The 26,734-nt window shown below is 29.9% G+C and overlaps 3 protein-coding genes and 2 pseudogenes across 6 annotated transcripts; 4 read left to right on the top strand and 1 right to left on the bottom strand.

Annotated features, from left to right (window-relative positions):
* The first annotated feature begins 792 nt into the window (after positions 1-792).
* Positions 793-2,637, top strand: LOC148213420 (S-adenosyl-methionine 4-1-methyl-2-pyrrolidinyl-3-oxobutanic acid methyltransferase-like). Of its 4 annotated transcripts, none has more exons than XM_088124250.1 (4): positions 793-918; positions 1,195-1,609; positions 1,733-1,987; positions 2,077-2,637. In XM_088124250.1, exons 1-4 carry the CDS (start codon positions 860-862, stop codon positions 2,440-2,442), a joined length of 1,095 nt encoding a protein of 364 aa, XP_087980376.1. In that variant the 5' UTR covers positions 793-859; the 3' UTR covers positions 2,443-2,637. The 4 variants fall into 4 exon arrangements, 3 of the variants coding, with proteins under 3 accessions (XP_087980376.1, XP_087980374.1, XP_087980370.1); XM_088124248.1 differs by having other exon boundaries at positions 793-949; positions 1,223-1,609; XM_088124244.1 differs by having other exon boundaries at positions 797-928; positions 1,209-1,609.
* Positions 2,638-3,474: 837 nt separating this feature from the next.
* On the bottom strand, positions 3,475-5,101 carry LOC148213419 (salicylate carboxymethyltransferase-like; annotated as a pseudogene).
* Positions 5,102-6,720: 1,619 nt separating this feature from the next.
* On the top strand, positions 6,721-9,578 carry LOC148213418 (S-adenosyl-methionine 4-1-methyl-2-pyrrolidinyl-3-oxobutanic acid methyltransferase-like). The gene is made up of 4 exons (XM_088124965.1): positions 6,721-6,820; positions 7,575-7,979; positions 8,077-8,331; positions 9,136-9,578. The coding sequence occupies exons 1-4, from the start codon at positions 6,752-6,754 to the stop codon at positions 9,499-9,501; spliced, it is 1,095 nt and encodes a 364-aa protein (XP_087981091.1). The 5' UTR covers positions 6,721-6,751; the 3' UTR covers positions 9,502-9,578.
* A 2,666-nt stretch (positions 9,579-12,244) lies between these two features.
* LOC148213417 (S-adenosyl-methionine 4-1-methyl-2-pyrrolidinyl-3-oxobutanic acid methyltransferase-like) lies at positions 12,245-14,485 on the top strand (annotated as a pseudogene).
* Positions 14,486-24,899: 10,414 nt separating this feature from the next.
* Positions 24,900-26,513, top strand: LOC111005930 (S-adenosyl-methionine 4-1-methyl-2-pyrrolidinyl-3-oxobutanic acid methyltransferase-like). The gene is made up of 4 exons (XM_022277630.2): positions 24,900-25,014; positions 25,120-25,530; positions 25,745-25,999; positions 26,115-26,513. Exons 1-4 carry the CDS (start codon positions 24,955-24,957, stop codon positions 26,469-26,471), a joined length of 1,083 nt encoding a protein of 360 aa, XP_022133322.1. The 5' UTR covers positions 24,900-24,954; the 3' UTR covers positions 26,472-26,513.
* Positions 26,514-26,734: the final 221 nt, after the last annotated feature.

The following is a 26,734-nucleotide window of genomic DNA, read 5'->3' as shown; positions in this document are numbered from 1 at the left end:
AAACTTTTTGGATTACCTGATTGTCCCCTTAATTTTGTAATGAATTTATTTAGGCACGAGATTGTGGTGAAATTTTTATAATATTTAATTAAAGATCTTTTGAGTTACGTGTCAATCTGAACTATCAAATATAATATCTTTGTCTGTATGTAAGAGTAGAGGGAGAAGTACATGAATGAACCAACATTATATTCGAATGAAAATGATCTTCAGATCATGCAAGAGAAGCATTCGAACAAAAACCTTCTATATTTTTACAATTATATGATATATACCAATAAGATGATATTACCTCTCAAATAAATACTCATAATACGTGGGACTTAGGTCGCATTTCTAAAGTAAGGAAGATATAGAAAAAAATTGATAATAATTACGTATCAAGAAAGTCTTTTTTTTTCAATAATTCAATTATAAAACTTTAAAATTAATATGTGTGGTTCATTGACTTAGAATTAATTAAGAGGCAATGGATTCAAACCTTTATGATGGCCTGACCACCTACCTTAGAAATTAGTAATTTTCAGATGAGAAGTCAAGCAGGTGACGTGTTTAGATTTTCAAAAGAGTTCATGACCATCAGGTGCCAAATCTGGATTCTAATATAATACATATAGATATATAGATATAATCTTTGGCTGATATTGACATGATTCGAGCTGTCCCACCTGGATCGGAAATTGTTATTCATTCACATGCATACGAAACTGCAGTCTTCAGCCTTTCAACCATATGTGTGTGTCTATATATATAGTCACCAAATTATACCACTTGCATTCCATCAAACCTTTATCCTCCTCTATAAAATTGGCCAACCAAATCTCTACATTTACACACCACACAACACCTAGAAAGAGAGATGGTTGAAATGCTACCAATGAATGGAGGAGTTGGGGACACCAGTTATGCTAATAACTCCTCCTTTCAGGTATTTCTTATTTCCATACTCGTCTATGCACCCACCAGTAGAAGCTTCTGCTAACTAATTAACTAAACAAAGTATTTCTATTGTCTTGTATCTTTACTTTATACAGGGTTGCAAATTCATATATAGAAATTAAATTTATCCAACATATTAGTTTAAGTTTTTGGATTAAGTGGTGATTTATTAGTGTTACTAAAGAATTTTAACCAATAATTGAACACGATGCATCAGACCTTTCTTTCGCTGCCTATATTAACAAACCTAATTATTTTTGTGCTGAAAGAAATAATATCTAAGACTTGGTCCATCGTCAAGGAAGCCATTACTCAACTCTACAGCACCAGCTTTCCTACTGCCCTGACCATTGCTGACTTGGGTTGTTCTTCTGGACCAAATACTTTTATGGTCGTCTCCAAGTTGATCAAGGAAGTGGAAGACATTCGCCAACAACTACACAAAAATTCGATTGAATATCAAATCTTCTTGAACGATCTCCATGGAAATGACTTCAATTCAATCTTTAAATCATTGCCGAGTTTCCATGAAAATTTGAAGACCCATATGGGAAATGGCCTTGGTCCATGTTTCTTGGTGGGTGCTCCTGGTTCTTTTTATGGCAGGCTTTTCCCTGGAAAAAGTTTGCATTTTGTTCATTCTTCTAACAGTCTCCATTGGCTATCCCAGGTAATTCATCTATATTTAGATAATTTGGTAGTGTTTTCTTAATCATTAATAATGAAAACTAATTTAATCTTTGTTTTTTTTCTTTACAGCATGTGAAATTTGTTTAATTTAAATATTTGTTAGGTTCCTGAAGGAATTGAAAACAATAAAGGGAATATTTTCATATCCGAGACAAGCCCAAAGACAGTACTCGAAGCCTACCATAAGCAATTTCAAAAGGATTTTTCACTGTTTTTGAAGTGTCGTGCAGAGGAATTGGTGGCTGGTGGGCGTATGGTTCTAACAATTTCAGCTAGAACTTGCGAAGATAGGGTGAACAAGGAGTGTTGTTATTCTTGGGAGTTGCTGAATTTGGCAGTCAACGACATGGTTTCAGAGGTATAAGAAACTAAAGCATTTCTTTTTCAACTAGCTACAAAATTTGAAGAGAATTTTGTAATGTGTATTTTGAACATGCATTTGCATAGGGTATTGTGGAAGAGGAGAAGCTTGACTCGTTCAATGTTCCAATCTATATGCCGTCTTCATTGGAAGTGGAAGCTGAGGTCTTAAATGAAGGGAGCTTCATCATTGAACATCTTCAAGTTGTAAGAGTTAATTGGAACATTTATAATAATGAACTCAATAGTGACATTCCATCAAATGAGATAATTGACAGTGGTTATAATTATGCAAAATGCATAAGATCCGTTGCTGAACCACTTCTTGTTCGTCATTTTGGAGAAGACATTATTGACGAATTGTTCAGTAGGTACAGAGAAATTATCAATGATCACATGTCAAAGGAGAACATCGAGAATATTAGCTTCACTATTTCCCTCACCAAAAAATAAAATGATTCTTCGTTGAAAGAATATAAATATTAGAATAATGTTGCGTGATCTCCTCTCTCTAACTTATATGTAATAATTTATTTTCTTTTCCGTGTAGATTGAGCTTAAGAAGTACCCACTCTCTGAAACATTAATAATAAATTATAGCAAAGAGTGCCTATGCGACTTGAAATAAATTATTAGAGCTTCCTTAGATTTTTTTATTTTTCTCTAACATTGTTACGTGTCGCATAACTCAACTAATTAAAAACTTCTTTTACATCGTTAAAAAATTCACAATAAAAATTCAGTGACATTTTAAAATATAAATTTTGCTATGCCGTTTTTCTATAAAGTAATAGACCATAATGTACCACTTAATTGTTAATATGATGGTCAAAGTATCCAATAACTGAATTAAATTTATCCTTAAAAAGAGGAGAAGAAGTTAGAGACTATCATTAAGATTTCCCTTCCCAGACAGAGAGGTGTAGATGAAATCATATGGAACATCTATAAAAAGGGCATTTTTACTGTAAAAAAGTGCCCATCTTCTGGGAATGAAAGTTGATCAAGACGAGGAAGCTTTTTATTTTATTGGTGGATGATGTATATATTTCATCAAAATAAGACATATAATATTTTCAACTTTTTTGTACTCAATGAATAAAGTGTATTTTTCTAAAAGTTAATTTTAACGTTTGGTGACAATAAAAAATTAATATCAGATTCCTAAACGATGTAACTGACTGGAAAAGTTTTCATTTTTTTTTAACCAATTATTCAATATATCATCCACGGTGAACCTTAAATTTTTAAGTTAAAAGCCTAACAAAGTTTTGTCTTTTTCCCCCTTTACGTTTATTGCCAAATTAGGCCCTTTTATCCAATTTTGTAGCTATATTTGAATATTCTTATCCATATAGCATTTTGTAACAAATCAAATTATTACATATAAACTAGGAATGAGACTGAAATTTTGTAATCTTCAAATCCTTGTACCATGAATATGTATTATTTAGAACACCGAACTTGAAGCTAAGGTTATTTTTCTTATTTTATTTTTGTGAGAGATATAGCGAAGTTGATATTCCCCGTCTCTTCCTTTGACATATGATCTTTAATAATTTCTTCATATCTATGGAACAATTCATCCATAACAACTTCTCCAAAATGACGCACGAGAAGGGGTTCAAACACAGATCTCATGCATTTCCCATAATTATAGTCACTTTCGATAATGTTATGTGATTGAACGTTTAGTTTAGAATATATAATCAGATATGTTCCAATTAATTTTTGACACTTCAAGACGATCAATGGTAAAGCTTCCTTCATTCAAGACCTCGGCTTTCACTTCTGACATAGATGGCGTATATAGGCTGGAACATTGAACGAGTCAACCTTCTCCTCTTCCACAACTCCCTGTAACAAACCAATGCAAAAGGAGGTTCAAAATTCTACTCAAAAGAATGTTGAAAGATGGGATTAATCGAGAAGTTTAATTTGTACCTCTGTGACCATGGAATTGAGAACCAAATTGAGAAGCTCCCAATTAGTATTGCACCACTCCTTGTTGGATCTATCTTCGCTTTTTCTCACTGTACTTATGAGAACCATACGCCCACCAATCACCAATTCCTCAGCACGACATTTCAGAAACACTGAAAAATCCTTTTGGTATTGCTTTCGGTAGGCTTCCAGAACTGCCTTCGGGCTTGCATTCGATATGAAGATGCTCCCTTTATTGCTTTCAAGCCCCTTCGGGAACCTAGCAATGATATGATTCCATTTTCATTTGTTAGATTACTTTTCTTTTCAACGTGAGATTCTTTGACATACTCTCGAATGGATCCAATCTCAACTCATATCCTATTTTCTGACTAGATGCTCGTTTGAAGAACTTGTTGGACACGGATACTATTTTAATATTATGGATTTATATCTCAAAATCAATTAGCAATTAGATGAATAATCTAGGTATTTTATAAATATTTGTCAGGTCTTTATTTTTTAAATGGGATTATTTTTTAATTACACCCAATTAATTAGGCTAGGACAGTAGATTTGACCTGGGAATTAAGCCAATGGATGCTGTAGGAAGAATAAACAAAATGCAAGCTTGTAGAAGGGAAAAGCCTGCCATAAAAATTGGCGTTGGAACGAGGAATCGAAAGATGTTGGATGGAAGAGTTCCGGATGATGATGCTATTCAAACTTCGAGCTATTTACTTACCAGTTGGAGGTGTTTTCTCCATTTTCGCGAGTGGAGTTCCTCTCCATATATCTTTTTTATTGTTGCTTTCATTTATGTCCCTGTTCAAAAATAATAACATTATTAATAACATTGAATTAAAATTATTTTTAGCTTAATGAGAATTCTATGTAATTAATTAAAAAAATTAATTAAAGATCTTAAAGTTCCGAATCAATCTAAACTATCAAATATAATATCTTTTGTCCATGTGTACATATAATTCGAAAGGAGAGAGAAAGGTACATGAACGAATTACCACTATATTTGAATTAAAGAGATCATGCAAGTTGACAGAGAAGCAGAACAAAAATCCTCTATTACAATAGAGATATTTTCTCTCGCATATACCTATGATATTAGTAGTTCATACATGTTTCTAACACCAGACCAGGGTGGGTAAACGGTAGTATTTACTTCATACATCTTTTCTTTCCATTTTGGCAATAATCTCTTTCAGCAGGTCCAATTCTAGAGTGAGTTGATTATGAAAATAAAATTGAAAAGAAGATTACAAATAGATTTACATTAATCTTACAATATAAAACTTAAAAGTGCCATCAGCCACAAAAATACTAGTATATTTTTAACCTATTTTTCTGGTACAGCAATCGAATTGCATTAATTTTAATGATACGTCAACATGAAATTTAGTTCAACAATAATTGACATCTGTCTCGAATTTCAATTTTCCACCCCCACTTGTTATACCAAAAAAGAAATATATTCAATAGTACGATATATAAGTTAAGGATGTTATTTATTTAGGAAAAAATAATTGACCTATATACTTTCATATGTGAATTATAATTTTAAACTTTTAATTTCATTACATCGCGAGCTTTTAAACTTAAATAAGTGGCTTAATTAATATTTAAAAAAAAACTCTCATAAAACCAACAAAAAATAACTCCGAATAAAGCCACAAATATGAATATAATCGAATTATAAAAATCCTCGAACATGGCTCCAAAATTAATTAATCTAGTTTAAAAAATGCTTAAATTCGACAATAAGATGCCCAATACAGCTAAAATCCATCCAACATGTAGACAAATGAATTGTTATAAATGTAGTATTATGTCGGCCACAAGAATATTTGCACCAAACCACAAATCTTTGTAAAGGAAAAAAAAAAAAAGGTAAACTTGCCGTATTGAGAGTATTAATTTTGATTATAAATCAAATTTAGGGTTAAAAAATCAAACTTTTAACTATTTAAGATATAAATCGTTGAGTTAATATAGGATTAACAAATGATTTTTTTTCTCTTTTGTTCTAAATGTTTAAGAGTGATTTTCTTCTTTTTCTTTTTTCTTTTTTAGTTAAACAAACGTGGGGATTTTCTATGAGTAATAGAAATCTAATAAACTATTAATTTCGGCTTATATTGGCAACTACCAAATAATTTGTAGTAATCTCCATCAATAACTAAAAAGAAAAACAAAAGGAGTTGGTCTACCTTCATATTATTTATATCTATAAATTATTGTTTAAACGTGGGGATATTCATATTAGGTTGGTGCATGCGATTGCTACCAAGCCATAGGTAAAAGTTTTATATGTAGTAATAAATTTTATATATTAATTCCATATCTCTAAAACTTCAAGGTCGGTCCAACGAATATCTACCTCTCGTTGATAGGAGGGATTAAGTTTAAAATAGACAATATCATATCATGGGAAGGGTCACTACTAACATACTCGGATGCTTCCTCATATAACACATTTTAAATTAAGAATAAGTTTATTTAGGCGCGAGATAAGTGTAGTAAACTTTTTTATATATAATTAAACATCATAAAGTATCAAATATATATTATTATTTTTGTGTATATATTTATTGTGTTGCCCGATGTTGACCCAAATTCATTTGGCCCAACTATGAATTAAAAACTGATGCCGCCTTCCATTATTGTTGATCATTATTAAATATATATCCTTCAAACTCCATCAGCCTCAAAGAATCATTGCCACCGACCTCTTGCATAACCCTTTATTCTCCTTCTATAAAAATGTTGAACTATGAATAATATTCACACACCATTAGAGAGAGAGAGAGAGGTGAGACTGAAAATGGTTGAGATGCTACCCATGAATGGAGGAGTTGGAGAGATGAGTTATGCTAATAACTCCTTGTTTCAGGTATAATTCCTTTTCTGAATAACACTTAAATCACTAAAGACTCCGTTTGGTTAGGTTGACGTTGTTGTTTTTCGTTTTCAATTTTATTAAGAAATTTAAGTGTTTGACAACTATTTATGTTTCTTATTTCTTATGTTTTAGAAACGTTCTCAAAACTGTATAAAAAATTTTAGAAATCAACAAAAACAAACGTCTTGTTTCTTGTTTTCATTTAAAATTTGTTCCAAAATATAAATAAAAATATTTTTTTTTATTATTCTTGAATCCAAAGGGTGTTTGGGGTATACAATTATATTTTTCTTTATTAAAAAAAAGAAACATAAACAATAAACAAGAAAGTCGCCTAACCGACCGTGAGAGTTTGTTGGGTAACATATCTATTTTTTGTTTTTCTTAATTACCTTAAAGAAATTTGTTTTGTTTTTCCTATTTTAAGGATGTTCTAAAAATGAGAAACAAGAAACATAAACAGTTGCAAATGCTAATTAGATTTCTTAATAAAATTGAAAACTAGAAACAAGAAACGAGAATATTACTAACATACCATAATAAACCTAAAAGTTTAAGTCGGTGAATTAGGATAAATTTAATATTTTATAGATATCTTAATTCTAATGATATTATTTTCTTTGGTAGATCTGTTGATCAACGGTTAAAATATAAGTAATAAAACATTAAAATTTGAACGTTCCAAATCCTATCTAATCTACACAATTCCAATGCCATATTAATGAAATTCTTAATTTGTATGCAGCAAAAAATCATATCCATGACCTGGTTCATCACCAAGGAAGCCATTACTCAACTCTACAGCACCAGCTTTCCCACTGCCATAGCCATTGCTGACTTGGGTTGCTCTTCAGGACCAAATACTTTTATGGTCGTCTCCAATTTGATCAAGGAAGTGGAGAAAATTCGCCAACAACTACACAAAAATTCGATCGAATATCAAATCTTCTTGAACGATCTCCATGCAAATGACTTCAATTCGATCTTTAAATCCTTGCCAAGTTTCCATGAAAATTTGAAGACCGATATGGGAAACGGGCTTGGTCCATGTTTCTTGGTGGGTGCTCCTGGTTCTTTTTATGGCAGACTTTTCCCTGGGAAAAGTTTGCATTTTGTTCATTCTTCTTACAGTCTCCATTGGCTATCCCAGGTAATAAATCTTCCTATTTTGTTGGTTGTGTTGTTTTTCTTAAAACAATTGAAAACTAGTTTAATCTTTTGAAATTTGTTTAAATAATATTTGTGAGGTTCCTGAAGGGATTGAGAGCAATAAAGGGAATATTTTCATATCTGAGACCAGCCCAAAGACAGTTGTTGAAGCCTACCACAAGCAATTTCAAAAGGATTTCTCAACGTTTTTGAAGTGTCGTGCAGAGGAATTGGTGGGTGGTGGGCGTATGGTTGTAACGAGTTCAGCAAGAATATGCGAAGAAAGGGTGAACAAGGAGTGTTGCTACGCTTGGGAGTTTCTGAATTTGGCTCTCAATGACATAGTTTCAGAGGTATGAGAAATTAAATCTTGGATTTGTAGGTGAATTTGAAATTATTTTAATTGTTTCCGATGAAACATAAAATTTAAAATTTAAAATCATATACGATTTCAAAATTCATTTTTATTTCAAATAGCTCGGATTTACTGGGATTTTTTTTTTTTAAATCTTTTGATACCAAATTTAATCGGGAGAAAAAATGAGGAACATCCAAGTTGTACACCTCTATATATCACCACTCAACAAACTATATTACATCACCACTCAACAATCTTCCATATTTGAAATGCATCACTCTAAAATTTCCTTAATTTTTTAATTTGAATATAAGTTCGATTTATTATGTGATTTTGGTTTTAGATTTGAAATCATTTGTCTTTAGTATTTCTTATTTGGATTGAAATATTTGCATGGTTTTTTCTTTTACAATAAATGTAAAATTGTAAGTTTAGTTTATTAGGTTGATTTCATTTGATTAACAAATCGACTCTCTTTCAACATAATTGATATTATGACATATTACTGTTATTATTATTATTACATCTCGTAAAATTATACGGGCATATTAGCGAAATATTATACTTTCTTTTCATTTCTCGTAAACATTTAAATAAGGAATTTTAATTTCAATGATTTGAAATGAGTTTAGTTCCAAATACAATCAAGAATTTGAATATCATTTCCATCTTTTAAAATCTTGAAATTTGAAATCATCTCGGATCCCGACGCTATAAAGCATTATTTTTCAAGTATACTACAAAATCAAAGGTAATTTCTATGAAAATTAAACTCTTTTAATGTGTATTTTGAACATAGGGAATTGTGGGAGAGGAGAAGCTTGACTCGTTCAATGTTCCAATCTATATGCCATCCTTGTCGGAAGTGGAAGCCGAAGTCATGAATGAAGGGAGTTTCATCATTGAATATCTCCAAATTTCAAGAATTAATTGGAACTTTTATAACACTGAACTAAATGACATTCCCTTAAAAGGGATGATTGATAGTGGTAATAATTTTGCAAAATGCATAAGATCTGTTGCTGAACCACTTCTTGCTCGTCATTTTGGAGAAGGCATTATGGATGAATTGTTTAGCAGGTATAGAGAAATCATCAGCCATCACATGTCAAAGGAGAATAATATTGAGAATATTAACTTCACTCTTTCTCTCACCAGAAAATAAAATGGGGTAAAATATACGTTTGGGGTCTCTGTTTCAAAATTTCATAGCTAGTTTGGTCCCAACTTTTAAAAATTAGTTCTAAAACTCCCTGGAGTTAACATTCTATTATTGTCACTAATGTAATGCTGGTATTGTTAGTAGTAATAAATTTAACAATTTTATATTATTTTTAACTCTGTCATTTTTCTGTATGTGGCCTACTCCTTCCCTCTTCTCTCTCGCAGTTCCCTCCGTCTTCTCCGTTTGGTTTTCTCACTTCCTCCATCTCTCTTCCTCTCCCTACAAAATGCATCCAATTTGTAACTCATAGAATCAAGAGCGCAAGTTCGTGGAAAATTAGTGGCTTAACGAAATTAGTGGAAACTTTTGCGATTTGAATCTTATCATAATCGTCCTAGGCCAGTGCTTTGAATAGTTTATCAGACCACTAATAGTCTTGTCTTATCGAGCTAAGAGAAAAAAATTTTCAATTAAACTATGCTCTTCTGCAAAGAAGATTGATTTATTTATAATATTGTCACCTACCTTACCTCATTTGAGACGCTAAGTCACTCATAAGACAAGTGAAACCAACCAATCTTTTTCCAAAATGACTTAACATATTTTACGGACAGACAAATAAGTAATTAACAATTAAAAATTGGGATAAGCTTTGTTTGAGATAATTAAAAGATTCTAAACATGTTGCCAATTATCACTGTCATCTTAATTGATTAATGTCGTCTTAAATCTTATAATTGTCTAAAAAAAACAGATTTTCAAGAATGAAATGGCCATTGAAACTGGTAGGGTTTGGGGGAGGAAGGGAATCCAATCTTGATCTAGAGGAATACTTTTTGTGGTCTATGATCATTGAGATATCTTTGACAGTTAAGATGTACTTTCAAATTTTCTCAAAAAAAGAAAAAGAAAAGTACTTTCAAATTATAATTATATGCATTAAATATATGACGATGCTTTGAATGGTCTATGATCACAGGGTTGTTGACCCATTTTCCCGTTTGGCTAGATAATACTACACGTATTTGGTTAGAAGACTTAACTAGCGCGCTGATATTCATTTTCTTGTTTTAGAGTTTTGACTGTTCTTGCAAACTTTTGCTAATTTTCCTTGATTGGCCTACATTTACTTTTATGACAAAGAAGAGAAATAAACCATTAAAAAGACAGATAATTACAAAAATAATATAGATTTAAGTAATAAAAATAAATGAAATTTAAATGAAAAATATAAAATTGAATTAGGCATTCAAATTATTGCCAAAAGTAGATAAGGTGTTGGTCGAAGTAAAAGAGTCACATACAATATATTCGATTTAGGTGCTTAACACGTCACATATGAGCTGGACGTAATTGAGGAGATTTACATACAATATACACGATTTCCAAAATATATATATATATATATATATATTCTGAAGAATGAAGGGGTAGAAAGTCGTACTCGGGTGACTATGCTTTTGTCAGGCAGTACGTCAACAAGTAGGTTTATTGATTAATGGTAAAGTAAAGATATATATGGGAAGAAAATCGCAACCAATACATGCCATTTCTGTCTCTAAGGTTCCATTGTTTAACTTTGAGTCACGTATCAAATCGAAGTCGTTGTCGACTTCATCTAGATATCGTGGCCAATAATTGTGTTTTCACGTAAAATTGCCGTCAATAATTATGATTTCATCATCTTATTTTTAAAATTAGTTTCTAATCTACATTATTTCAATCATTATTTTTTCCTAAATAATATTATTTAAAAAAATTCAAGATGTGTGGATCAGGGGTGTACATCGGTTAGTTTTCACGCTAGACCTACATACAGTTGAGTTCCAAACCGAGGTTTAAGATTGATTCTACCGACTATTTCGGTTCAGTTGGTCGATTTTCAATAAACCAACCTTCTTTTTTAATTTACAGACTCGTTTTCTGAGCGGCAGGGGCTATGCCGGCAAGGGATTCAGGGATTGGCTGCTGGCGCCAGTGATCGAAATGCAGAAACATCGGAAGAAGAATCGTGAGAGGGAGAATGGCACGGACCAAAGAAAGGAAGAAGAGAGAGAGATATGAAAGAAGAAAGGAAAGATAAAGAAGAAAAAAAAAAAAAAAAAAAAAAACTAGAGGAAAGTTGAGACTGAGAGGAGATAAAACGAGAGAGAGTAAAAATGGATGAAATAAGGGAGGGAGAATAGTTGAAAAGAACTATTAATGAAAATGAAAGAAAAGAAAGATGTGGCCACCCAGATAGCTGAGAGAAAGATAAGTAAAAATTAAAATTAAAATAGAATTGTGTGCATCACATAAATTATAACAAAAAATTAAAATAGAATTGTGTGAATCAGGTGAGTCAACGTTCATGTGAACATGATTCGAAATTTTTTTAGTACAAACATGTGGAAGCGAGGCATTGAATACACAGTCTCTTTATTGGAGATATACGTCATGAGTTATGCTCGGTTTGACACGTGAATAAAAAGATTGGGTCGACAAATAGGGAAGGAGCACTTTCATAGTTTTCTTTTTATAACAAAATGATCGGTCGGTCGATTTCTATTAATAACGGGTGAGCCAACCAATCGACCAGTCGATTTTTTATTTTGAAAAATCGATTCCGACCGACACTCTTATATAAAACCATCCAATTGGCATCGGATCAATTTTTCGGCTGTGGTTGATCCCTAGGAGGATATGAAATTTATTTAATTTCTAGAAATTATTATTTTTGAAATATTGCATTGAAACTTATGGGAATAGGGGATGGGGTTCTTCTATAAATAAGGGTCTCCCGCTGCAGCTGCACAGTCACAGAGATGGACGTTTCCAAAATTCTCCATATGAATTCAGGAGTTGGGGCCACAAGCTATGCCAAAAACTCCCTACTTCAGGTTTTCCTTCTCTTCTCTTCTCTTCTCTTCTTCTCCTCACAACAACTTGTGTTTCATATACTTTTCATTTACATTGGGTATTATTTTTATTTAACCCTTATGTATATTATTCTTCCATTTCATTATTTGTTGATACATACTTCTTTGGTTTAAATACTATTTTGGTCGATTTACTTTTAGTTTTGGTTCACATGCTTTCAATCTTAACAAAAATCCTTAAATACAAATTTATGGTTACATTTCATGAAATATATTAGGTGTAATATCATGTTGAAATTGCAATTGAGAAAATAAAGTGAAAAAAGAAAAACGAAGCAATCAAATTAGTCACCCTCTTAGAGTATAAGAACCAAAATAAATGTTTCAAAAAGTATAACTAAAATAGACAAAGCTAAAAGTATACCGACTAAAATAGACATTTTGAGAATAGTGGCTAAAATGAACAAAAACTGAAAGTATACGAATAAAAATAATAATTAAATTAAACCTTTTTTGTGTTCTTGAAGGAGTTGTTGGTAAAGTTAACAGGAAAGAAGTTGATTTCTTGCACGTGTTTGGTTTTTTGTTTACTTGATGATGGTTTTCTTCGTCTTCTTTATTTTTATTTTTTTAATCATTCCTTTTAATTTTAGATGATACTTTGTGATAGGAATTTGTTTTAAACTTTATTGTATTTTCTTCCCCTTATCAATTATACACTACGATTTGTTAATGGATCATATATACATACATATATAGACTTCATGGTTTGGATTTTGATCAGCAAAAGGCAATATCCCTGGCGTGGCCAATCATAAAGGAAGCCATTGAGGACTTGTGCACTAACAACAATTTTGCCACAACCTTAACCATAGCCGATTTGGGCTGTTCTTCAGGACCAAACACTCTTATGATTGTTTCCAATTTAATCAAACAAGTGGAGGAGATTCGTAAAAAGCTTCACAAAAAGCAATTCCAATATCAAGTTTTCTTCAACGATCTTCCTGCAAACGATTTCAATGCCATTTTCAGGTCTTTGCCAAGTTTCTTGTAAGATTTGAAGGCCCAATTTGGAGCTGATTTTGGTCCATGTTTCTTCAATGCTGCGCCTGGTTCTTTTTATGGTAGACTTTTTCCCAACAAAACTCTGCATTTTGTTCATTCTTCTTATAGTCTCCATTGGCTCTCTCAGGTGATTTTCCAAAACTAAATCCTTATATCCAAAGAATAAGCTTTTTCAATAACGGTTGAAATTCCAAAATTTAATTAGGTTCCTAAAGGGATCGAAGAAAGTAACAAAGGGAACATTTTCATAGACAGTACAAGTTCAGAGAGTGTGGTGGAAGGATTTTACAGGCAATTTCAACAGGATTTCTCCATGTTTTTGAAGTGTCGTGCAGAAGAAATAGTAAGTGGAGGATGCATGGTTCTCACAATGTTAGGAAGAGCAAATGAATATCCATCAAACAGAGAGTTTTGTTACGCTTTTAAACTTTTGAATTCAACTTTCATGAATATGGTCGCAGAGGTAAAGATACAAGTAGTTTATACGATAATATTGTATTATTATTCTTTTTTCCTAGTAAAATTGTTCAAATGCAATTTAAACATTTTTTTTACGGTGAAATTATCGCAGGGGACTGTGGAAGAGGGAAAAGTTGGAACGTTCAATATTCCAAACTACATGCCATGCCCATTAGAAATGAAAGCCGAAGTCTTAAAGGAAGGAAGCTTCACTATCAACCGTATTGAACTTTCGAGAATTGATTGGAATTTCTACACTACTGAATTCAATCGATCAAATGCTTTTGTTGATAGTAGTTATAATATTGCTAGATGTATAAGATCGGTGACTGAACCACTTCTGATTCCTCACTTTGGAGAGGCCATTATTGAGGACTTATTTTCTCGATATAGAAAAATTGTTAAAAATGAGATGTTTGAAAAGAAAATTGAATTTGTCAACCTCACTCTTTCCATGAGTAAAATAAAATGAAGGGAAAAAAAATAGAGACGATAATATTATGTCACCTATATTTGTATAACATTATTATTCATGTAATATCTAACTTTGATGTCAATATGAGTATAACTCAACAGTAATGTATCCAGTTTTAATTATATTTTAATTATATTTGCACTCGTTTGTTGTTCCATATGCTTGTTTACCCATATAAAATGGATTTGGACAAACAACTTTTACTTTGTTTTTTATTCTTCCAAATTCTTGCTCTCCCATCATTATCTGATCTCATTCACACATTTAATTTATTCTATATTTTAGTTTTTTATTTTATTTTATTTATGTATATTAATTAAATCCAGATTTCTTTTCCCATATCTGTATAAAATTAATACATATCTATTCAAATTAAAAGAATCAATTATAAGATAGGAATTAATTTTAAAAATTTTCATTAAATTTTATATATTTATCATCATTTTATCTAATGTTTTTAACGTCAATATTTCCATATAACTATTAATAATATCTTAAGTAACATGATTCGAAATGATAAAATATAGCCTTACTTAAGTCAAAATTACTATAGTTTCATTAACAAATTCAAATAATTTTCATAAATTTTTATTATTTCCAATTTAATTTATTTCCAATTTTTTCCAAAATTTCCATCAATGTCAACGTCCAATCGACATTGACATTTTGAACCTTGTTATCAACTATAAATACTATCTACTTCCAATTCTTCCTTACAATTTCACATCCACAACTCATTCGGTCTCAAATTAAACAACATTTACCTTTAATTTACCAATTCAAATAATTTTCATTAATCTTCATTATTTTGGTTTGATATTTCACTCGACGTCGACATTTTTCATCGGTAAGTTACTAATATTTTTATATATATGATAGCTAAAAGTGATCAATTATAGCCTACTTAAGTTGCAATTAAAATTTTATTTACTAATTAAAAAAATTTGCATCAATATCCACACAATTGTCGTGATTTTTCCCGAAATATCCATCGACATCGACATGTTCCATAAAATTGGAACCTCGACATTTCCATCGACATCGACATTTTAAACCTTGATGGAGACCCAATGAAAAGCCAACATGTCAAACGCGTGATCTTGATTTATATCTCACAATAATATATCTCGGGAGAGGGAGGGAAGCATGTGCCCCTGGCCCCAGATCTAGATCTACACAATTTTTATATATAAATTTTTGTAAATATGTATAAAGTATTTAGTAAAATTAGTAAAGTAGCAATATATTTAATTTTTTCAGATATAATACTTTTTAAGAAACGGAGGTCCAATTGTAAAATGACAACTTTACCTCATTTGTAATATATTTGTAAAATATCTGACTACTGATATATATATGTGATATACATCTGATATATATACTACTAATATGAGTGTTTGATATACTTGCAAAATATGTATGTGATATATATCTGATATATTACTTATATGAGTGTTTGTGCAATATATATGTGATATACATCTAATATACTACTAACATGAGTGTCTAATATATTACTAATATACTACTAATATAAATAAAAATGTTTGTTATATTTACCATTTAAAAAACAGGTGACATATTTTGAAATATAAAAAGTTTTTGTTACCCAATTCTCTGATTTTAAATGTGTTGCTGTAAAATATAATTTATAATATTTAATTCAAATAATGTTGATTACTAAACTCTTACGAAAGCATTGTTATAGTAATTTATTTAATAGAAAATATGATTTTATATAGTTTTAATAACATATTATCCACGTGAATAAGGCTGCTAGTTTTTGATTTATTGTTTTCTTATGTAATCATATTTATTAGTTGAATAAATACCATTAAGTATAAATTAATGTATCTAATTATCATAGCCTATTAAAATTGTCAATACCTATTTAGGAGGTACAGTAACGTGGAGTGTTTTTGGTTTCTTTTTTTCTTTTTCATTCATTCATTCACATGGCAGAGGTCAATTTGGTGCTCTCGAGTGGCATATTGAAAAGGAACCAAATTTTTCATTGGAGAAGGGAAGATTTATTCATTGAAAATAAGATCTACAAAATAGAAGTAGCACTTTGATACTCAAGTTAGTTTCATGTGAAATTATTGAGATATATTTTGCAATCAGACTCGTGCTTATCAGGATGGAGTTATGCCTGGTATTTATAGTAAGAGAATGGTTAACTAACCACGACACAGGTTGTGTAAAGGACGGCGAGAATCTGACATTAGTAGAAAGTTGGGAGTTGAGGAACGGTTCTCCTTTTAACTATTGAAATTCTAAAACTTAATTAGGTTCCTAAAGGAATAATAGAAGAAAATAATAAAGGGAACATTTTCATAGATAGTATACAAGTTCAAAAGAGTGTAATGAAAGGATTTTACAGGCAATTTCAACAGGATTTCTTCATGTTTTTGAAGTGTCGTGCAGAAGAAATAGTAAGTAATGTTAGGAAGAGCAAATGAATATCCAACAAAAATCATTTAATATAAAGTCATAGTTATATTTTAAAAATATAGGAAACTAAACTAACATTTTAAAAGTATAAGAATAAAAATCAAAGCAAATTAAAATTGAAAAATATCGACGAAACTAGTATTTTAACTAATTATTAATTCATCAATTAGTTACTTTCTGTTGTTATTAATAGTCGCACCGTATTCGTGACGGACTGAGTTTCTTATTTTGTACTTGGAGAGTTGTACATATTTCTGATCTTGATAATTAATGAGACAATGATGATCTTTTCTCTTGCCTTAAATTCTATCCGAATCATGTTTGGCAAATGAAAATATTAATTTTAGAAAAGTTTAAAATTACTTTAAATTGATTTTTAAGATATTATTTGGATAATGATTTTGAAAAATCAATCATATTTAAACCTCGTTTTTCAAAATCAATCACTCTACTCTCACTTCCAAATATATCCTTAGTCTTAACATGGTTCAATAAGACCTAACGCGTACTTTTGTTTTAAACAGCCCAACGGCTAGTTTTATTAGTTAGTTATGTAGTAACTTAGTTAATTACTTTTATATTAGTTAATTAACGATCTGACGACTGCCTACCCCTAAGAACTCCTTGAAATATAAATGGGGTTTTAAGTTGTAAACAGGATTGAAGTTTAATTGTCTTACTTACCCTTGTTGCATCAGTATTGCTTTAGGAAAAATTCTTAAAATTTGATAACAAAAAAGTTGGATCATTCCATTATTATTTTATTAATATATATATGAACACATGAAAATGTTGTTAGTTGGATGATGTTGATTTTATCCATGGATGGGTTAGAACTGTGTTGATAGAGAAAGTAAGGGTACTTTTAGTTGGTAATGTGAAAACAACGGATTCAATGAAAAGTTGAGTTTGTATTTCATGTTTCAATATTTTTATATGTATTTGATAACATATTTGAAAATCGATTCTCAATTTAAAAAATGGTTGAAGGTATTTTAATATATTTATAAATTAATTGTACTTACCAACAAAATAACTAAAATAATATTAATTAATTATTAACATATATGTTATAATCTTGTACCATTATTATTTTACAATATTTATGCAAATTTTAATATTTCAAGTTTTACCTATTTTAATTTTAACAAAAAATATAAAATAAAATGAGTTTATAATATGAAATAATATATTTAGTAAAGTATCATTTTTAATATAATCCCTCCATTATAAAGTTTCGATTTTAAAATCTGAAAACATTGAAAATATAAAAATTTTGTTTTCAAAATTTCTACTTTTTGTATCACATGATTCCAAAACAATCTACCAAATAGATATTTACTAAATTCATTTCATTAAGTAAATTTGAAAAGAAATTAAATATGTCTACACGTAAAAACTGGTTGATAAACTTGAACAATCATTTAATCCATCGTTCTATATAGAGAGAGAATACCAAAAAATTTATCTTTTTTTTTTGACAGGGAAAAAAGTTTATCACTAGATAAGGAAAACAAAAATTAGAATTAAAAAAATTGTACAAAAGCCAAGTGGGGCAAGGCTATTTTAATTATCTAACCAAGTAGCGATAGTGAAAACTCATGAGATAGATTGATATGATCTGTGTGAAAGCCATCCATACTTCTCAACCTACTTTACTATCTCTAGTTAGAATGCTACTCTAGTTCTCAACCTACTCTATTAAATTCCTCTAGGATAATGCTGCTTTAATTCTGAATATCTCCACAATCGTATGATATTATCCGTTTTGAATATAGTTTTCATGACTTTGCTTTATCACGATTTTGTTTTTGATTTCATCCAAAAGACCTCGTACCAACCGAAATATAATTGTCTCATTTGTATACCATGGATCACACCCTCCCCTAACCGGACTTTGTTTGCATTATACCCTTACAACCCCAACATTTATTATTATTATTTTTTATTTTGTAATACATGCTTTTAAGTTTTGATTTTTTACTTTAAATTGTTAAAATTAATTTTACTTAAAAATATATATTCTTTTAAGCCTGATCCTTATCATCTTTAATTTGTAAAGAAATAAATTCACTATACTTTACTAGTTTGATCTGTCACCAATCAATCACAAAAATATAAAAGACTCTACTGGCCCTACGTTACATTAAGCTTTTCTTTATTACTAAGAAATATATATGGAAGGATGAAGATCGGCTTTCCTAGAAAAACACACAACAACGATATTATAATTTCAAATTCTTACAAAAAAAAAAGAGGCAAACAAGAGACCTAGACTAAAAAGAAGATATATATCATGAGAGTTGGAAATAGGAACTAAAAATATATATATCAAGTAACATGCGGTGAAAGATATCTCATCTCGAGAAAATCAATATGACTCATTTAAAAAGGCATGAGAGAAAAAAATAAAAATGAAATTTCACGTCATGAGGGTGACATTATACATATGTCGAATTGTTTTCCTCTTCAAACCTAGAAGTATGAAAGATCGAGAGTTTATTAAATAGCGAGATTTATTTAACTTGAAGTATTTAATTTCAGGAGACGATTATTTGATCTTACAATATTTAATCGTATGGTTCATGTATGTATAGATTCATAGGATGAAATTTATCTGAATAACCAGGTGTATTTTGTGAGAAAGTTCAATACAAGAGGAGTTGTTTATTTTCAAATAAATCACACGCCTCCAACACTATATTAAAAAATTATATATATTTATCTTTCAATTATTTTGTAATTATGATGTATCTACCATTTTTTTGAATTTGAGCACTTTGTTATAAGCCACCTCTTTTTTTATGTGTTTGTAGCATACCTAACCAAGTAGATTTCATTTCAAAAAAAAAAAAAAAAAAATCTTTCAATTATTTTGTTTTTTTTTTCTTACCTAAATTCTAATAACTAGCCACTCAAGTAGTGAATTTCGCAATTAAAATGATTCTGTTTTACATGCATTTTTGTTTGATTATTTGTCGTACATGAATTTTGTTGTTTTGTTGTTTTGTTGAAAAAGCTGATGATGATGATGATCGATGGACCCATCGCCATGAAAATTCACATGCATGCATATTGTTTGTCATGTATCAGATAGACAGAGAACATCTAATGACATACTTTTGTAGATTTTTTAAGATCGGCGTGTGAACATAACACAGTTTCCTACCGACCCTAAAAGAACAAAATAATTGAAAAATGGAATTAAAATTGAATATTTATTTTTTCCATCTCTATCTATATGAAATTATGTGGTTGTGGTTCATTTATTAGATTTTAACGGACAAAATCTGGTCAGATTTGAATTATTGGTTACAGATTCATTTTCTATATCCTGATCAATAAACAACAAAAAGTGTCCTGTTTTACGACAATTTTTTCTGCCCAACTGATTGAATTAATTCGTGTTTTGTATGTTTCCTATAAATTCGTAGAATCTTAGTTTTGAACAATTGAAAAATGCCTTAAAAACAAAATTTTATTTTTATTTTACCAGAGTGGATGTATGTTGTAGATTATTTTTTTAGACCAATCATCATCGTATTAGGCTATGTATTTTCATTATTATTTGATTCTCTTAGTAGGCTGTGATACATACAAATGCATACTGATCACCATATGGACTGTATCGACCGCTACCTCTCATGGATATAGATATATTAATTAAGTAATATATAATTCATTTTACATATATTATTGATGTAATTAGTGTCCCTAATTTTAAGTATATTATATCATAGATATATATATGATATGCCAAGTATGGAGTATATGTTATTAATATGATCGATGAGTTTTTTTCCATTTCTAAAAACCCACTTTTTGCAACTTTTCTATCTTTTTGTGTAGATTAGCATCCTTAATTTTTATCTTGCTATATTTGCATATTAGAAAACGGTGGTTATCATTTCAATTAAGAAAAGTGGCAGACGTGAACCAACTTTCTTATCTCCAGTTTTATATTTTTAAGAAAAGGAAAGCTCACCCAACATATCATTATTTTCCTAACTAACTTTTTCTTTTGAAATTAGAAAAAATAAAAACTAACTTTCTTTCAATCAACTTGAACAAATAGGCTATTTCTTTTTTCAAAAAAAAAAAAAAAAAGGACAGCTGAGAAAATGATGGATTTTAAAATAATTTCAAGTTTAAGATAAATAATATCTTACATAAATGATTCAAATCATTGTTGTGGAAGATAAATTACTCCTAAAAATAAAATCATTTCTTATCTTGATCAATAAATCATCCTCTTTAAAAAAGACTAAAACAAAGACAATTTACTTTAATATTTTAAAATTGGTACTATTTCACTACATATCTCAAACTCTCACGTTGAGTGGTTCTAGTAGAAAGTATATTAGTTTTGAAAAACGATTAAAAAAAAAATCAACCAATGGAGTTTTTTTAGCTTTTATCTTCATCGAGGCTTCTTGTAACTCTAAGACATCACCATCTTGTTTCAAAAAGGAAAAAGAAAAAGATATCACCATCTCACCTTATTTAATGGGTATGTAAATTACCTTTAAAATAGTTCAACAATAATTAACATATATTTCCAAAGAGATCACGAGTTTGAAACCGACTCCACATATTTTACTTAAAAAAACCATATTCACCCTTCAAACTTGAACCAAAATGAAACAAATTTAAAACTAAGATCACAGGATGACAACACGTTCAGAATTATAACTATTCCACCTCATCAGCTTGTAAACTTATCCAACAATGTCATGAGTTTTCTTAAAAAGGAATTTGAAAATTATGGCAATAAAGTTTACTTTTCAGTTCTCACTGATTGACGTTAAAAAAATTATCATAATTAATAAATATATTGAGATTTGAAAGAAAAGAACTAAGGAAGCGGAGGTCACCAAGTGTGACGTTAGCAATGTTTCATCATCCAAAGTTCGTCAGATATTGTAGGGTTCATAAACTATTGCATTCTTGTTGTATTTAAATATTTTAATTTATTAATTTCCCTGGTAGCTAGTAAATTGTTGACTTGCTAATTAATAACTACATCTGAAAATATATTTACGTTTATACTTTAACAGGAATTATTTAATTTATTTTTGGTAAAAAAAATAATCCTTTGGAGTAGGAGGTTATTGACCTCTAATGATATGGGTTTACACTCTTAAGACTGTCTCTTCTCTCATTCTCCTGTGCCCTTAAATTTATTAAATTCAGTCTTCTTTTTTTTCCCTCCACTGGAGAATTGTAAATCCCTATCTAATTTAGGACTCGTTAGATAATGCGACGGTTTCTTGTTTTTCGCTTTCAATTTTCTTAACAAATCTCAACATTTGCAACTAACTTTGCCTTTTTTTTTTTTGGAAAATTCTCATAACTGTATAGAAATTTTGAAAACAATCAATTTATTCCAAAATACAAATAAAAAGAATGTTTTGTCATACTTGAATTAATGGGATGTTAGAGCCATACAATTAATTTTTTCTTAATTAAAAATGAAGAAACAAAAACAACAAAAAAAATCGTTACCAAACGGACCCTTAATTTCTCCCCTTAGTCAATTAACAAAATGTTGACATGGTGGTAGAGTTGCTAAAAATAACTTCAGCATATGTTTGAGAGTGATTTTGACATTTTGTTATTATGAAAATCACTTCTCTTTTCAATAATTATGCTTAATTAAAAATTTGATTTCAGAGGTACCACACTTGAATGGTATTTTGGAAACTCAATCGCATTTAAATATATTTTTTCAAATTCACTCCTTCTATCACTTTTAGAATATTAGTTTTATTAATTTTTTTTTTTTGTTTGAGGAGTAGTTTGATTGATTTGACTTCTTCACCAAATTTATCAGAAATAAAGACAAATTTTTAAAAACTATAAATTTGTTTGATTATCATTTTAATTGTGAAAATTAAGCTTATAATACTAATTTTTATTATTTATTTATTTATTTATAATACTACTTTTACATTGTTTTGTAATCTAATTCTCTAAAAACTTTTCCAAAATCTTAGCTAAATTTTTTAAATTGAAAAAATAAAATATTGTTTTTTATTTTTTTTAAAATGTTAAAATACATACCAAAATAAATGGCGAGAAACATACCTAACTTTTTTTTTTAAAACTCTTTCTGTCGTATTTATAAATATACTTATTTTATATTATACATGTAATAAAAGAACATTATGCTCATTTAAAAATGGAACTTACAACCTAAACTAAAGTATAATCAATTTAAAATTGAAACTATTCCACCTCATTGGGAGATAATATAGCATATCCCTTGATGAGAGGGATATTATCTAATGAAAACTGCCATTAATATTTTCTAATATTTACGATTAGAACAACAAAGTTTACTAATTTAGACAAAGATAGTAAATGTAACTTCCGTGGACTAACATTTAAAAGTATCATAATAAATTAAATATGTTAGAGAACTTGTGACTTGGAATATTACCGATCTAATCGTGTATTCAAATTTTAATCTGGGCACGTTGTGTTAAAAAAAATGCAAGGACTGATCGAGGAGCTTGTGTGAGGTCATCAACTGTGACGTTCATCCTCAATTCATTAGTTTCCATACTTTTGATTTGAATTGGATCGTCGGTTGGGCCTTCGGATCCGCTTTAAGAGGTCGGCCCAAATAAATTTTATTTTTTCAATAAAATTTTGGATAATTTAAGTGGCAACTAAATTTTAATAATTTTTAAAATTATAAAAAAATTATTAATCTTTTTTAGATTTGTAAAATTTTTGTCGATAAAATGATCTAAAGGAACAATATAGTTTCTGATATTCCTAAAAAATCAGATTGCATTTGTGCATGTCAAAGCGAAGTTCTTAATTAATTTCTTGATTTTTATGCACAACAAATATTATATAGTAAAATATCTAATAATTTAAAGAACGTTATTGTATTATTTTCTGATCAGAAGAAAACGATTAAATTCACATCTAATATAACCCCATGAGTCCTTAGAAAAAAAATGCATGGACAATCATTGTCTACATGTAACCTAACTCAGCAAACCAATAATTTAACCATCTAAATAACAAGGGAAGAGCACGTGAATAATCCGTAATTTTAATGTATCAGTACCCCTTATGGAAATTAATGGAGATTGGATCCGAACGTTGAACTTAAATCATAACCAAATAAAATTGACAGTTGATAACGGTTTGGTAAGAATGTCCACAAGCTTACCAAAATCTGGGAGATGATACCTTATAAACATCAACGAAGTTTTGTCTCAAACTAATTAAGAAGGAGATGAGTAATCTATATCTATTATAAAATTATGTTACATTTCTATTATCTTTTTAGTATAGAACTATTAGTTTGGGAATAAAAAGGGAGTCTGAAAAGAAAAGAGGAAAACCGAGAGAAAAAGTAACGGTTCGTTTGTCACGGCCGCGATGATCATTGCTTGAAATGAAGCTAGTAAACATCGGTGGTGGGGCTAACAAGCATCGTCGAAGAAGAAGAATGAAAATGAAGAAGAGAGAAGAAGGAGAAAAAATAGAAACAAAAGAGCCACGTAAGCCCAAAAAACAAATAATAAAAAATTAATTCATTTTGCCACATGTTTGTCCAGTTGGACAATAGTTAGTTTGACCCACGATTTCGAGTCAAACTACCTATTTTGGTCATTTCCTTGCAAACGTATTTCAAAATCATTTCTAAAATCAACCCATACAGATTACAGATACACAGGTGCGTTTATTATGGAGGCAATTTTTTTTTTCTTTTGAGTCATATTATCGAGGCAATTATTGTTTATTACATATGATAAGCAGTTTTTGTAATTTAGCTATATTTGAAAAACATGCCATAATTTATAATTACCATTTTTGTATAGTGCCTCAGCTTTATTTTTTTATTTCTTTCTTCCTTTTTCAATGAATATTAAAGAATAGACAGATTTTGGATCTACAACAGAGAGAACATTAAGTGAACTGAGAGAGAAATTATAAAATATATTTTAAATCTATATCTAATAATTACTAGGTAACATTGAGATATCAAATTAAATTTATCTAATCCATCAATTTAATCTACAAAATTTCGGCTTCATTCAACAATTTATGGGACATTAAATCATTATAAATAGAATTTCGTCTTCTCTCTTCAGAGCATAGGGGAGAGAGAGGGTAGAAATGCTTCATGTCAATGGAGGAAGAGGAGACACGAGCTATGCTTCTAACTCCTTGCTCCCGGTAAATATATATATATATATATATTTATGAAATAAGTTTACATAACACTATTCTTGATAATTATACTTTTAATCTGTTCATTATATGAGATTCTGCCTTGAGCAGCAAAAGGTAATATCTATGACCCGGCCAATCGTGAAGGAAGCCATAACCAATTTCTTCTGTCGCTCCACAAATTTTCCGACCACCTTAACTACAGCAGATTTAGGTTGCTCTTCAGGATCGAACACTCTCATGTTTGTCTCCGATCTGATCAAACAAGTGGAGGACATTCGTCACAAGTTTCACAAAAAGCCTCTAGAATATCAAGTTTTCTTAAATGACCTCCATGGGAATGATTTCAATGCCATTTTCACATCTTTGCCAAGTTTTGTGGAGGATTTGAAGACCCAACTTGGAGGTGGTCTTGGTCCATGTTTCTTCAATGGTGTTCCGGGTTCTTTCTACGGCAGGCTTTTTCCTACCAAAAGTTTGCATTTTGTTTATTCTTCTTATAGTCTTCATTGGCTCTCTCAGGTAATTTTTATTAATATTCATGGAGTGACATCTCAAAATCAATTGGTAATGAGAGAAGTAGTTCATGTCTATTATAAACTATAGTAAAGTCCATTTCTTTTACGTGGAATCCTTAGCAATTTTCAAGTTATTAGGGATCCTAACTCCTACTAGTTATTGGTGTGTAGGCAAATATTTTAATTTCTTTCCAAAATCTTAATTTTGCATAGTGCAGGTTCCAAAAGGGATAGAGAATAACAAAGGAGAGATTTTCATGGGCAGTACAAGTCCAAAGAGTGTGCTTGAGGCTTATTACAAGCAATTTCAGAAGGATTTTTCAATGTTTCTGAAGAGTCGTGCAGAAGAATTAGCAATTGGAGGACGTATGGTTCTAACAATGATAGGAAGAACAAGTGAAGACTCGTCTAGCCAAGAGTATTGTTATGTTTGGGGTTTCTTGTCTTTAGCTCTCAATAACATGGTTGCTGAGGTAAAGTATATATATATATATACAATATTTTCCCCAAGTTTTGATGATTAACAAAAAAGAAAAAGAAAAAGAAAAGGATATTGATGCATTTCTCGATCAATCTAAATTACTGCAGGGAATTGTTGGAGCAAAAAAAGTTGACTCGTTCAATATTCCAAACTATATGCCATCTCCATCGGAAATGAAAGGTGAAATCTTAAATGAAGGAAGCTTCACTATTGATCGTCTTGAAGTTTCGAGAATTAATTGGGATTTCTACGATACAGAATCACACCAACCAAATATATTTGTTGACAGTGGCTACTATATTACTCAAAATATTAGATCTGTAATTGAACCACTACTAATTTGTCACTTTGGAGAAACCATTATCGAAGAACTTTTCTATCGATATAGAAAAATTATTGATAATCACGTGTCAAAAAACAAGATTGAGTTTGTCAATCTCACCGTTTCTCTTTCACTAAAATAAATCGATAAAAAATGATACTGTTATGTGGTATTGTGAATGCTATTTATAATTAATGTCAGTTCTTGGAAAATCGTAATATATTCAATAATTGTTCTAATCCTTACCTGCAAAAAAATGGATAAGTTTAAATGATACACATCGTATAAGTGACCATGCATGTTTAAACTAGATTTTAGGACTGCAAAATTAAAGAATATTTATTCATGTCATGTCAGGTGTTTCCATTTCAAGAATGTGGCGTCCAAACTTAAAGATGTTAATAT

This window comes from Momordica charantia, assembly GCF_013281855.1.
Source record: "Momordica charantia cultivar OHB3-1 chromosome 1 unlocalized genomic scaffold, Mcharantia_2.0 BLBB01000001.1, whole genome shotgun sequence".
NCBI lineage: Eukaryota > Viridiplantae > Streptophyta > Magnoliopsida > Cucurbitales > Cucurbitaceae > Momordica > Momordica charantia.
This window is presented reverse-complemented; position numbering and strand designations above follow the sequence as displayed.

Bases quoted from the DNA above. Each gene is read 5' to 3' on its own strand.
- LOC148213420 (XM_088124248.1), top strand. From the start codon at position 860: ATGGTTGAAATGCTACCAATGAATGGAGGAGTTGGGGACACCAGTTAT. The intron at 1,610-1,732 runs GTAATTCATCTA...AATATTTGTTAG, and splicing joins GTCTCCATTGGCTATCCCAG to GTTCCTGAAGGAATTGAAAA. The intron at 1,988-2,076 runs GTATAAGAAACT...GCATTTGCATAG, and splicing joins TCAACGACATGGTTTCAGAG to GGTATTGTGGAAGAGGAGAA.
- LOC148213418 (XM_088124965.1), top strand. From the start codon at position 6,752: ATGGTTGAGATGCTACCCATGAATGGAGGAGTTGGAGAGATGAGTTAT. The intron at 7,980-8,076 runs GTAATAAATCTT...AATATTTGTGAG, and splicing joins GTCTCCATTGGCTATCCCAG to GTTCCTGAAGGGATTGAGAG. The intron at 8,332-9,135 runs GTATGAGAAATT...TTTTGAACATAG, and splicing joins TCAATGACATAGTTTCAGAG to GGAATTGTGGGAGAGGAGAA.
- LOC111005930 (XM_022277630.2), top strand. From the start codon at position 24,955: ATGCTTCATGTCAATGGAGGAAGAGGAGACACGAGCTATGCTTCTAAC. The intron at 25,015-25,119 runs GTAAATATATAT...TGCCTTGAGCAG, and splicing joins CTTCTAACTCCTTGCTCCCG to CAAAAGGTAATATCTATGAC. The intron at 25,531-25,744 runs GTAATTTTTATT...TGCATAGTGCAG, and splicing joins GTCTTCATTGGCTCTCTCAG to GTTCCAAAAGGGATAGAGAA.